This window comes from Trypanosoma brucei, chromosome 3 (genome assembly GCF_000002445.2).
Source record: "Trypanosoma brucei brucei TREU927 chromosome 3, complete sequence".
NCBI classification, from domain to species: Eukaryota; Euglenozoa; class Kinetoplastea; order Trypanosomatida; family Trypanosomatidae; genus Trypanosoma; species Trypanosoma brucei.
The window spans coordinates 322155-335613 of record NC_007276.1 but is presented as its reverse complement, the minus strand read 5'-3'; the positions used below and the strand labels follow the sequence as shown (position 1 = coordinate 335613).

General features: G+C 50.9%; 3 protein-coding genes across 3 annotated transcripts, besides 2 other annotated features; all 3 read right to left on the bottom strand.

The window, feature by feature from the left end:
• Nucleotides 1-13459: part of a sequence feature (sequence corresponds to BAC RPCI93-1J15) that runs on past both edges of the window.
• Nucleotides 52-4329, bottom strand: Tb927.3.1330 (hypothetical protein, conserved; the record flags this gene model as incomplete). The annotated part of the gene is made up of 1 exon (XM_838634.1): nt 52-4329. One exon carries the CDS (start codon nt 4327-4329, stop codon nt 52-54), a length of 4278 nt encoding a protein of 1425 aa, XP_843727.1.
• On the bottom strand, nt 4735-8178 carry Tb927.3.1320 (hypothetical protein, conserved; the record flags this gene model as incomplete). The annotated part of the gene is made up of 1 exon (XM_838633.1): nt 4735-8178. One exon carries the CDS (start codon nt 8176-8178, stop codon nt 4735-4737), a length of 3444 nt encoding a protein of 1147 aa, XP_843726.1.
• On the bottom strand, nt 8491-12252 carry Tb927.3.1310 (hypothetical protein, conserved; the record flags this gene model as incomplete). The annotated part of the gene is made up of 1 exon (XM_838632.1): nt 8491-12252. The coding sequence occupies one exon, from the start codon at nt 12250-12252 to the stop codon at nt 8491-8493; it is 3762 nt and encodes a 1253-aa protein (XP_843725.1).
• Nucleotides 12600-12632: a microsatellite.

Sequence of the window (13459 nt, the reverse complement as noted above, 5' to 3'; positions counted from 1 at the left end):
ACAGCGCACCAGCCCCCTCAACAGCACCAGTCGCCGCGGCTCCTTTTGCACTCACCAAATAGAATCAGTCGCATTAATGACATCATCAGATACCATACTCGCGGATACGCCGGTTTGATCACAACTAAAAGAGAGGACCAACGCGTGGGGGGGAACAGAAATGCTGCGACAAACAAGTAGGACGTGTTGCAGCAACACGCCATGAACATGACAGAAGTCCTCCAAAGTTGACGCCATTACCCCAACAAACCGCGCTAAATCATGGTATTCTGCCGATACTGCTTGGCTTGCTGCTACCACAAGATCAAGCGACTGGTCGTGCAGTCGCACTCCACGGCGAACGCAGCCATAAAAAAAATTCACAGCTTCATCGTATCGTTCCGCACGCACATACGTCAGAAGAATGGTATTTGCTAGCAAGGGACTCATTGTCTGACCATATTGGCGAACCACATTTAATGCGGCGTCCCAAACGCCGGCACCCAAAACCGCCTGTATTGCGTAATTTATCAACTGTGGTGCAGTTCTTACAACCTCACCTGCCGAGCGGGACGCAGATGTAAGCACGCATTGCTGAAGGACACGTAGAGCAATCTTCCATTTTCTACCACGCCTGCAAGCTTGCAAAGCTAATGAAGCGGTTGCCACATCGGGACGCATACGCTGAGACATGTGCGCAAAGCAACTAAGGGACGCCTGCCACGAAGGCAGGCAAGCACCAACAACGGTGGCACTTGCACTATGCGGAAAACAACGGCAAGCAAGCGAATGCTCGTAAACCAAGACTGCTTGTTCCCACTGTCCGCGTTGACGCAAAACGCGGAGTGTGCGCTCAACTTCCGCCTGAGATGCCACCGTCGCCGATGCCTTGCTGCAGCGCAACTTCTCCTGCAACGCTACCTGCACAAGCGACATGGGTGATAGGGGTGGGCCAACAAGTGGCGTTGTCGTTTCCACCTTCGGCGTTACCGCGTCACACGCGGCTGCCACACCAATTGGCAAACCGGAAACGCGAGCAAGCAATAGTTGGTGATGGACCGGAAATGGAAGCGCCTGAGGTGGCAACCATTTCAATGCCCGCTGCCATAAACCAGGGCAACACAACATACTGTAGCGCACGGTGTGGGCTAAATGGGACAGTTGTGGGGGCACCTTGTCACGAAACAACGATGACCAGTGAGCTGGGTGGAGAGAGGTGACACCAAAATGTGTTACACTTCCACTTTCCTCAGCACCATCATGACTACCGTCGTCCTCAAGAAGAACCATACAAGCCTCCGCCCATCTCGCGGCACGAGCATGTTTGAGGGCAACCGCTATTGTGTGCGCGAGAGCGGTATGGGAGAGTAGTCCTTTAAACAGCATTGCAGCGCACGTTTTAATTCGACCATTCCCCAAAAGTATACCTGAATGTTCATGTTGCAAACGCTGATGAAAAGCAAGACCACCTGCCCACAATCCACGTTTAAGACTAAGTTGCAGAACCTCTTCCGCCACACGGCTCCCCTCAGTTGCCTGAAGAGCAGTATGGAGCAGCGAGTCGAACCCATTGAGGCAATGGCTACAGTTGGCGTCCCCGCCGGTGTTGTGAGTGTGTGGCAACCACGCTCCAGCGGTAACGATGAGGCGTACAATGTGCGGGGCGCAGGCACGTTGCACCCGAAGATCAAATCGGCCATACGCCTGCAGGGCCCGCATCCAACTCCGCTCAGTCAGTAACAATAATGTACATACGTCCGTTGAGACAGCCGGTGACGCTTGTGGCAGTAACTGCAACGGAGGCGTGGACATACGCAGTAAGGAGTAAACAAACGACATCCCTTCTACGTCACAATCTTTTACGATGCGCCGTAACATCAATCTTTGCGCACCAGAAGCGCACGGCGCATAAGGTAACAGAGCAAGGCAATGAGTCCAACTGAGCCGACGTCCAACAGGACCTTTCACAATTTGGCCTATCGCGAATGGCGAAAGAAGTGGAGCCAAATACACGAGGGTGTCAACGAGGGCATCCTTATTGGACGTCCTAGCCGTTCCCACTATCACTTCCGCGAATACAGATGCTGCTGCTGCCAAATGATGGTCACAAGCATCCAGTTGGTAGTTAGTCGACAGTGCACAAAGCGCGCCTCTCCACACGGTGCCTAGTGTAAAAACGTGCGGCATCACAGTGAGAAGTCTCGTCAACATGGAGGAAACTGTAAAGAGCATTGCAGTGCTCCCATTCCTGCCAATCCTGACATTTACGAGCGTACGATAGAGATGCAGATCCGTATAATTCACACCAGCATACACCTCTTCCTCCCTTTGAAACGATTTTGCCCTTTCTGAGGGGACCAATAACCTACTACTACATGAGAGAAATGCTTCGGTTATTGTACGAATGTCCTCTTCTGCGAACACGGCCGTCCTGCGCGTTGCCGCAGCTAACCCGACTGTCAATAATCCGTTTCGGGACGGTTCGCAACGACCTTGAATATTGGGCACAGCGCAGTTACTTATATTCTCTCTCCCCCTTTGAGTTGACGGAGTGGAACTTTCTGCCATGGGACGGCACATTTGTGACAGCACAGTGCGGTAGGAAAGGCATATGATAACGTACAAGTCTTCCAGCATTAACGTGTGGGCCAGCCCACTTCTCGCGACAACACGGAAGCACATTAAACACAATACTTCACGCATGTGAGACGGCAGACCTTCAGAACACCGCCACACAGCTGCAGGTGATAGAATGCTGTCAACATGACTGCTTTGGAGATGAAGACCAAATGCATCCTTGAGTAGGGTGGCAAATTCGGTAACTGTAAAGTGGCGATGTGGAATGACACCAAGGTGCAAGAGCAGCCGCAGCAACTTCGCATCTACACCCTCCGTTCCGCCCGCGGTTGCTGTTGCGCACAACAAGGATGACGTTGCCGCGGTGAATGAATGTTTGGAAGGCCTTCCATTGACAAGCGCCAGTGCGGTGATAACGGTGTTGAGGCCAGCAGGGTGAAGAAGTAATGAGTGCGGTGGCCGCTCTTCCTCGGTTTCATTACAAGTCGGAGCATCGCCGGAAGGAAGACGAATACCCCTTTTCCACAGCATCATGCACAAACGCCACTGCCCATGCTGGGCTAAGATGTACTGCAGTGTTTGGACCACCCCATGTGGGATCATCGAGAGAATGTTCAATGCTTTACTTGCTAGCAACTGACACTTCCCCTCGCATTCATTTGTCAGCACTTCTTCCGTTGAAGTGGTACAGTTCTTTGTAGTTGCGAGGACATTCCACCGCTGCACATCTAGCAACAGGCGCAGGGCGCGCTGCCAGCGCTCTCGCTGACTGCACAGCAATGCCTCTTGCGCCTTCACGCCAAAGCAGAGGTCTTCCCAAGTCCGCATCCCAGGCTTCAAATGCTCGGCCATGAGTGCGGTTTGTTCACTTGTGGCACTGCACCCAACAGAACATGTAGGCAAAGGTGTTGCAAACTTCACCGACGTGCACGCTTTTTTATTATCACGGAGTACAAGAAGGGCCTCCTCTGTCACGATGCAAACCAAGTCGCTAAGTTCGAGTTCACACGCAACGCTATCAACGGCCCAACGGCGGAGCCCCTCCTCAACAAGAATGGAAAGGAAGCGCGTCAAAACAGAGACTATACAACGAGCAGTTTCCGCATCCCCTTGCGACTTCGTCGGGGTTCCTTGGTGATGTTTGGCACCCTTCAACGAGGTTCGCACATGCCACGCACACCACTGTGCTATTGCCACAACCTCCAAGGGGCTGAGCACCTCGCCACAATGAGATCGTAAGTGTTGCTGGTTGACCACTTCCTCGTCACTGCGGCGATTTCGAGAAAGCGCCTGTGCCAGCATTCCATCCCGCCGATCGTTTGAAAGCGAAAGAACAGTTCCCGTGTACTCTACAGCAAGCCGGGCACGCTTCAAACCCTCAACCGCTAATGAAACATCTGAGTAGCCACGCTCACCCGGAGCACACACATCGTCAAAGGTTCCGGTTGCTGCAATAAACTCTGCAACACCTCGGAGGGCCCGATGGATCTTTCGACCCTGCTGACCGTCGTTGTACACGACGTCAGCATTACCTTTTACGTGAGCGTGCGCATCATCTCCATCTTCTAAAGAATTCGTACATTTATGGCCACTTCTAAAGAATGTTGTCAGTGATTCTTCACTCCCAGTTGATGTGAAATACCTCCAATCTTTTAGCAAGAGCCTCTTACGCGTGGAACTCAATCCTGCACATTGAGGAAGTCGGTGACCGTACTCGTCGACCACAGCATTCCAACTAAATTTTCTGCCAAAGATCAAAACAGTTCCTCGCATGCGTGGCGCCTCGCGGCGGGCCAACGCGGGTGTGTCACTTGTACTACCACTTTCACTCGACCCGAGTGGAGTCGATGAAGAAGGGTGAAATAAATAAAATCGAGAAAATATTACAGAAACGAGCCGGAGCGATGATGTTCCAAGCAGTTACCAGAAGAATCAGAAAGGGGAAGCACCACAGCGTGAGAAAGCAATTTTGTGCGTCTCTTGTGTTCCTTGCCAATCCCGCAGAAGCGAACAAGTGGGGAAAAGTAGAGCAGGGCAACAGTCGACACAGATATGACATTTATGTATATACGTTGTATATAGCCCCTCAAATGCAAGAGTACAACAGGAATCCTAGGAGATTGAAATAAAACAGGGCTTAAAGTAACGAGGGAAGGGAAGAATTATCCCTTGCCCACCCTATGAAACATGACCGTCCACCGCACAGTGGCAGCCACACCCAGCAGCTGCACACTTCTGGTGAGCGAGGAACCACGCCTGAAGGTGATGGATGTGGCCACCATGTCCACAGACTGCACAGTGGGCGTAACTACTCCTTGCCATCAGCGGTCCCAGCCGTACAGAGGAAGAACATACATAACAACGACGCTGATTGGCAACCGGCAACTGTAATGTTGTCACGGGGCCCCCAGCTGCATGTCCAGTGCTGTTACTTCGCTCCAACACTTCTATTTTTGTGCGTGTCCCATGCTCGCCAGAATATAATAACTTGCTACAGTTTTGACACTGTTGGTCAAACACAACTCGCTTAACAAATTCCCGTTCATTGTCAAGAAACGAACGATATGCTCCCGACCAAAGTGCCCAATAGTTGGCCACAGTGTTGACTTCGTCCCGGCGACCAGTACTGCTCTCCTTGAACCAGCTGGAATCATCGTGCACACCATTCCTGTTGAAAGCAGATTCACCTTCTCGGACCGTTCCCCTAGTAGCAGTCGCGTGGACTCCAATGCGAGCGAAGAGACACGCCGCTAATTGGAAGTCTCCGGTGCAGTCAACGATTGTTTGCATAAGTTGACATGTTTTTGCAGAGATACCTCCAAACAACAATAGTTCCTGAACCATATTACACAAAGGCGCAAAAGTGTTACGAAGCAATTCAACAAGAAGTTTTGTGTCGTGCTCCAGAATGAGTGCAATGGCAACTCGATCCCAGAACGGCAGCGCCTCATTCTTGTAAACAGCCATCTTGTCAGCTTCGAAGGTGAAGACAACTCGTAGCCAAGGACTCAAACGCTGAAGAAAGGGTTCTCGAACCTCACCCGCACAATCATTCATGGCACTAGCCACTTTGTCATAGTTTTCAATTAGTCCAGCCACGATGCTGTAGTTCGAGTCTATGTGAAGTTGCTGGCGCAGAAATGTAGCAGCACGCAGACGCTGCCGATGCAGCACATCCACCACAACAGCGCGCTCCACGTCCGCTCGTGTGGCAGGAGTTTGCTGGTTCCGCTGTGGAGATTCACTTCGTGAGGGAATCCAGTTGAGTAAGTGAAGAAGTAGCAAACGTCTGGAGTCATTCTGTGAAGTGGATGACCGACACACAACAGCTGTATTATGCGGCAATAAACCCATGTCGGTGAGTTGCGTAGTGTTCGGTGCGCCACGAAGAGTGAGCAACTCCACGATACTAGGTACCGGACCATCACACCGCACCAGTCCCACTTTCTCCATAATCGCGATATACGAAAACAGAACACGTTCGTCCACATCGTAGGCGGAAGTACCGTTCAACTTGGTCAACGCCTCCACATTAGCTGCCGCAGGAACTCCAAATCCAGCCGCAAGGCGCTTCCTCATGTGCTCTTCGATGTCAATCGTGTCCGCCATGCTGGCACGGGCCTGCTCTTCACGTGCGGTTACCGGAACACTCCTTGAAGGAAACGGCACACTTAAAGTAATCGTCGCAGTCGGCGCTCCCGCACAACAGCCGCTAATGCTAGTTTCCTTGGCTGGTGTCTTGATTGCGCAAACAGTCGCCCCGATACCCGCAACAATACTGTTCAATCCGAAGAAAGCGACTTTTGTCTCGGTGTGAAGGGGAGTTACCGCAATTTCACCAACAGTGTTCACAACAATTACGTGAGGGACAGTGCTTACTGACGGCACTGCACGGCAAGGGGCGATCTCACTGGTTCGAGACTGGGTGCTTCGTTCATCTCCAGCGACTGTATTCTTAACAAGACACCCCTCACCATCCTGCACTGGATTCGGTGCAAGCAACGCGGGGGGTGCCTCCTTGCTAAGGGTTGCTGTTGAACCCCGTTTGGTTTCCAAAGAATCCCTCGGATGCGAACCCTTTCGTTCATGGCAACCAGCGGCAGGGTCACTGGCGAAAGCTGGTGGTTTCGCCAACTTTCGGTCTTGCTCAAGCACGCGCGGTAATATGAACTCTGCGTTTACGAGTGAACGCAAGGGGTGGTGCAGTTCGCGGTTGAAGATTATTTCATACCAGCGACGGCGTGCAGTTGGTACTGTCTCACAGTGTACCCACTCCTCCGCACGCGAGAGATTTAACAACTGAATGGCACACTCCTTCATGTTGCACACCGCAAGTTGCAGCTCGGCGCCCTGATTCCACGAACAATTCAGGTGGGAACAACAGCGTGCACTTGAGTCGCTAGATGGCGTCAAAACACAAATTTCTGTTACTGGACACATCTCTCCCTCATCCGTCCACTCTAACACTTGTAGAGCACATGAACCTTCCCCAGGATCTCCGTTGATATTTGGTGTTTTGTTTCCGCAACCAAGGCACGCAACAAGAGGAAGAGAAGGATGACAGGAAATGTAAGTGCACCCAGTGCGTGGCACACAGCAAAGCGTTGTCTCAGGCTGCTTTCTGGTAAACACGTAGAGCGCCCGCTCTGCTGCAGCAAGCACAAGGCCTGTGGCGGGGAAATATTCGCTTGTCACAAAACCCCCAGTTTCCGCAAAGTAATTACTTGAGTAGTGGCTGCAGATGTCAACAAACCAACCATCCTTATGCTCCTCTTTTGAACCTAACTGCGGTGCACCCTCTCTCCTACTCTGTCTGTTCACCCATGTACTTTGATGGTGTGGGAAGCTGTCTGAGGTCCGATGATTCGCGCCACTAGGATTAGTCATCCCTGCAAACATATCTCCATTCGCCGGAAAAGCTCCCGTCACACACCCCGAACGTGTTGGCCTTCCAACTGTACCGATATTAATCAATTCCGAACTCTTCTCTTTGCTTTCTGGTTGGCGGATGCGGGTGGTGACACGGTACCACTCAACTTGACCCGACGTAAATCCAACGAACACCAACGCGTCGTTTTGAATCCAAGTAACGGTACCAACACCTCTGTCTGCAAGAGGCATTGGTTGGGGAAAAGGTGGTGATGATGTGGCACCAGCCACCTGCTTGAGTGTGGAGGCTGTATCAAGCATTCGCACAGATGGTAAGCTCCTGGCCGCACACGATAGAGCCCAAACGGATGTTGTAGTCGCTGATCTTTGATTGTTCGCATTCATTACCTCGGGACTGCGATCCGGTGCATACACAATGCTGCCATCGTGCATTACCACTACACCTAGCACGCCATTGCTACCGCCGATGATTGCCATGTCCACTCCATAAAGAGAATAGTTGGCCATGCTAAAACACTTCGGGGCAAAACCGAAGACATGCGGCAGCGTCACTGTATACTGCACATGAAAGTTGAAGGCGTCTTCACCATCGGTACCGCTGCCGGCGCTTTTCGGCGTCGCAGTGCTAAAGCCTTTCGTCGTGGCCCGGCGCGCAGTGAAGTAGCTAAGTGTGTGACCGATAAGTAAACCAAAGCCATTGTGGTCATCCAAACGACATGCAAAGTACTTCATCGCTCCTACCACTGTTTTTGGCCCCCACTACTATCCGCGTGCAAACACAAGAAACGCATGTACAGCGAGGGTAACGGTGTTCGGAAAGTTGAGCTTTGGAGTCAGTCAGAGTCCGGTTATACACCCCCACAGAGGCAAAGTAGCATATGAATAGCAAATAGATATACAGGTGTGCGCGCGTGGGTTCGAATGAAAGGAATACTCAAAACACACATACACTAACAAGAACAGGAGGCCAACAGACGAAGAGTCCGTCGCCCAAACTGTATCACTGTATAAAATTGACATGTCGACAGAGAAATTACCCTGACATCACACACCACAACGCTCATTTAAAGGGTAGTAGCAACGACAGGAACAATCCTCAGCAGGGCAAGTTCGATGCTTCACAAACCACTCTCGTAAGTGCATCCAGTGGCCTCCATGTAGACAGACGGTGCACCACGTAAAAGACTCCTCGAACGTATAACCAGATTTTTGACGGAATACCGGCTCGCTGCATACTACGCACATGGGTGTTAGGCAGTCAGGTATTTTGCACAGTGACTGTTGGCTCCCTTCCATGGACGCTGTCTTAATAGCCGTTGATGTTGGTTCCACCGCATCCCCCTCGGCATTGGCAGGAAATGTGGGTACGCGACATCCGCATTTGCATCTCAGCACCACACCTCCCGTTCCCGTTAGTCTCTTTGACTTCGGCCTGCCTTCAGTGCCAGAAATTACGGAAGCCGTCGGCGCTCCCACGAAACCACTAAATGTCCTCCCCACGAAATTTGATGCGAGTGGCACTACACCGTCCCGGCCAGCGAGTGGGAACGACATAGAATTATTATATTCACTGCTCTTGAAATTCTCGTTTACCTTTTCACGCATCTGCGACATTTTTGAGCACGCGAGATCGTGGATACTGCGGAGGATTGAATGGCCACCATTGTTCAACTGAGTGCGGTAGGCATCGTTCCACAAACGCCAACTCCTGCTCTTTGTAGACCCATATAGTGCAAAGTATACCACCGGAGTTTGCACGTCACCCGTTTCATCAACGTAACGTTGTACAGAAGTGTATTCGCTATCAAGTGGCTCGACAGCCGCCGAAAGGAAAAGGGAGCAACTGCAACCTAGAGAAGAATCAAACTGCATCATCGTCATCTCTTGAAGTATATCACCTAGGGCCTCCCACGATTCCTCGCGTTTATTATCGCCGGAGGCTAGCTGTTCCTGCGAATCGGCTGATGCGTATGGGAATAACAGAACTGTGGCCAGGGCTACTTGGTCCGGGAGGGGCATTTGAGGGTATCGCCTCGTGAAACACGTAAAGAACTTGCGCCCTGCCACGTGTGATGAAGCGCTTGACCAACCTGACCCTGGTCGCTCGCGCTCGCCGTTCCCTTGATCGGCGCCTCCTATGGACGAATGATGTGCATACATCCCCAACAGCTCAACGCACAAATGCATCCAGTAACTACAGCCCGCAGGCGCAACGATATTTGCAACCGGAAAATGACCCTGTGCAGCTGACTCTAGTATAAGGGCGACATTCGCGTAGGAAGGCCGCAGGTCACTGTAATGAGAGAGCAGTCGTGCCGCCTCACTCAGATAACCCATGCAAACATGAATAGCAACACGCCGTTCAACTGCATCCTCCGGTGAGGCGGCGCCAACGCGGTCGCAGAACTCAACCTCAGGAGAGGGCGCCACCTGACTTTCAAACGGCGGTAGAGAGTTCTGAGAGAGCACATCGGCCGCGTACTCTGTACTTTCGGACGATGCTGAGGGAGACGAAAACATGGTGCTTCCCTTTTCAGATGCCAACGGTCTCTGATGGCAATACAGGGGAAGGCCATGAAATCGACCGGATACCTGGTGTGTCGTCTGCGGTACGATGTTTGGTGATAAAACACCGATCCTGCTGCTCTCCCTAACAGTTGTTGGGGAGTCTAACGGCTGCAGCATCAGTGCCTCCTCATCTCGATCGATGCACCACCCCATTGCGCGGAGAATGACTTTAGTTACTTGCACCTGTGGCTTTTTCCGGAGCAGTTCCAGTAAGCTGGGAACAACAGAAGATGCCGGGGTAATTGTTTTCCCCTTGTGAATGTGTCGTTGCATGTACCACCCGTAGCGGAACAGAGCATAAGCCTCACGATCTGCCATTTCGTGTGACAGCACAGAAAAAACTTGATGTGAGTAAGGCACGAATCCCTCGCGGAGACGCCTCAACGACAATAACGGGCGCCTAACAGTAGGAATATTTGGCCGTTCCTTTATTGCAGCCGGTAATGTCGTGGACAGAGAGGCGAGGGTCGTTTCGTCGTAATCTGTGTTCATGAACACTGATGCTTTCAGCAGGTCTAAAAGGTTTCCACCAGTGCGCTCCGCCTCACCGCTCTCTTCTTCAAATTCCCCCTCGCTAAGGCTACCGGCACTGGCAGAAGGTTCCTTAGCGATAGTGTCGGGTATGTGCTGGTCCTTCTGTTTTCGTAATTGCAAATTACTGTCATCCTCCATATCGTCGAGCAGCTCATTAATATCACGATGAAAGCGAAATACATTGGGTCCCGCGCTCCACACAGGGATGTCATTGATCATTGTGACCATTGTTTTTCTCGGAAGAGCCACTTGTGGGTACAACTCACCCGAAGCGGCATCGAGCAGAACAAGACACGGCAACTTGAGATGTTGCCCATTCTGCACTTGGTCGCATTTGCCTGCTCTATGGTGTGCACTTCCCTTGTGAGGAGACGCCGCTACACCCGGTTGTGACGTTTCAACACCCGTAGTCGGTGTAACAGCTTGGTCTCCCCCCAATGATGCAGCACATGCTGCTGGCACCCGGGTATGTAAGCGATACCGGTCCTCCGAAGGGAGCAAACGTTGTCGTCTTTCCTTTTCCTCACCGCTATCATCACTATCATCACCACCTTGACTTTGCGAATCTGTAAACGTATACATCCATAGCCCCCTTTTTCGGGTGGTGCTGACTACAGTAGGAGTTGCACACGACACCCAGCTGAGAGACGTGTATCCCAGGCTGGCGTGAACGTGCGCACTAACTGGCCTTGAGCTCATCCGCAGATCCCAAAGTTGAAGTACGTCATGGCGGTTGTTGCTGCCGGCAGCCGCGACGTACTTCTGCGACATGTCACAGGCAATAGCCTCTGCAAAGCATAATGCACCCGTAGACGCAATACCAACACCACAGCGCAGGGGTTGTTGTTGCCTCGAAGCGCGTGAAGAAGTGGGAGTAACGCCTGGTGGGGCACCGAGGTAGCGAATAGCTACTTCTCGAGACCGAAAATCCATCACCTCCGCAAAGCAACCATACTCATCTCGCCGTCGCGCCGCCACGACGAGAATGTCACTGTTTGGAACCCAATCGAGAGAAGTTACACTTCCCTGAAGAACACGTTCCTGAACCACTGTGGTGTGAAGAGAGGGATGGGAGCCGCTACCTTCTACGCGCAGAAGTTGCACAACACCCCTATGTCGACCAATGGCAAGTAATGTTGGGTCGCGATACGCCCAGCCGGATGTGACAATATCATTCCCTTGAATACCGCTTTTAGTGTATTGTATTGATTCTGCTCTGGTATCTCTGTCAACATACGCACTCGTTGTAACAATTTCGGAGGGGACAGACAGTGCGGAGAATGACATCCCTTCGCCCACCCATGCACCACTACCGCTTTCGGACACAAATAGCCTCTGCGCGCCCCCAGCACAACTAAGTGCAAGCGAAAGCGGTGTGCATCTGTTCGCTTCATCTTCACCGCCGCTAATGCCGCTACCGCGCACCTGCGAGAATGGGACTCTCCATATTGGAACAAATGGTCGTCGACACGCATTGTGTACAATGGTGTTAATTACAGAACAGGGTTGATTCCCGTAAGGAGAAAGGTCGGCAGCGGCCTCATTGGTCGAATCAATAATGCGAACGTGTTGCCTGTCTGGAGTTGGGGTTACCGACAACTCCCGTGCAAGAGGCGAAACAGAAGAAAGATTGTAAAGGCTGATATGGTCTACTGTGGCAGTGGCAAATATGGTAGTGTCCCCTGGTTGCTTGCAAAGCAACATTTCTCCAGAGGCGACAATGCGTGACAATACTAAAAATAACTGAAGTGTATCTTCTTAACGGGGAGGGGGAACACACTTTTATTAAACCCCTGGGAATATACTCGCACCTACGTGCCTACGCTCACGTCCAGGTGAGCCGCCTCTCCCTTGCAAATTGAAAAGAAAAAGCGGAACAAACACGCTCAATAAAGGGATGAAGAAACAAAACAAATACAAATCGTGAAAAGGTGAAGGAGGGGGATATTGGCAACACCCGTACATCTGTTATTATTTCATATCATCCCTATAACAACACACACAAATACACCTACAAGCACGTATGCGTTACAGACACTTCACACACACACATATATATATATATATATATATATATATATATAATTACTCTTATGATCCCACATAAATTACTTCCATGCCCTTTTTCTTTTGTACGAAACGTCTACAAGTGGAACCTGTACATGAACACACGCACAACCACTGGACATATTTAAAATCTTTCTTTTTTTTAAAAAACTCACCGGTTTCCCCCACTTTCTCTACTTCCCCCCCCCCACACACGCGCCTCTATTTGCGCTCATGCATCGAAAGATGGCTAGGGCACCAACTCAGTGTATACCAAAGGGGAAGAGACAAATAAAAAGAAATCGGCAGCACCTGGCAAAAGGCCACAAAGTCAGTATCAACAATAATGGTTAAAAAAAAAAAGCACTGTACAACACAAACCATGCACTTAACACTTTGTGTGGACCACGGCTAGACGGAAAAGTCAATAATTATTGCGTTCCGCGCCTGAGAATAGTGAACCTCCGCTCCTCACAATGATGATAAAACAGGTCGTGACTCGACAAAACATCCTCACTGCCAGTTGGTAAACACTTCTTTTCTTTTTAGACCAGTGACTAAATACAGCCATTTATTGTGTTCTTCTCTCTCAGAGTAAAAGTTATCAAAACAAAGATTATAAAAGCTTGGAGACACCAACAACACCATAATTTCCCCCGTCACCACATCGTTCAGTCAAACTCCTTCAAAGCACGTATATTAACGCCATCTGCATAACGGAAGGGAACTGCATATACAAATAAATAAACGACCGCACGTACTTCTCCACTGAACTCGCGTGAGCACACACGGATGAACAAACAAAACGACAAGAGTCGTAACATTCAAACGCTCCGCACTCGCAAGATCCAACACAAATTTGTAA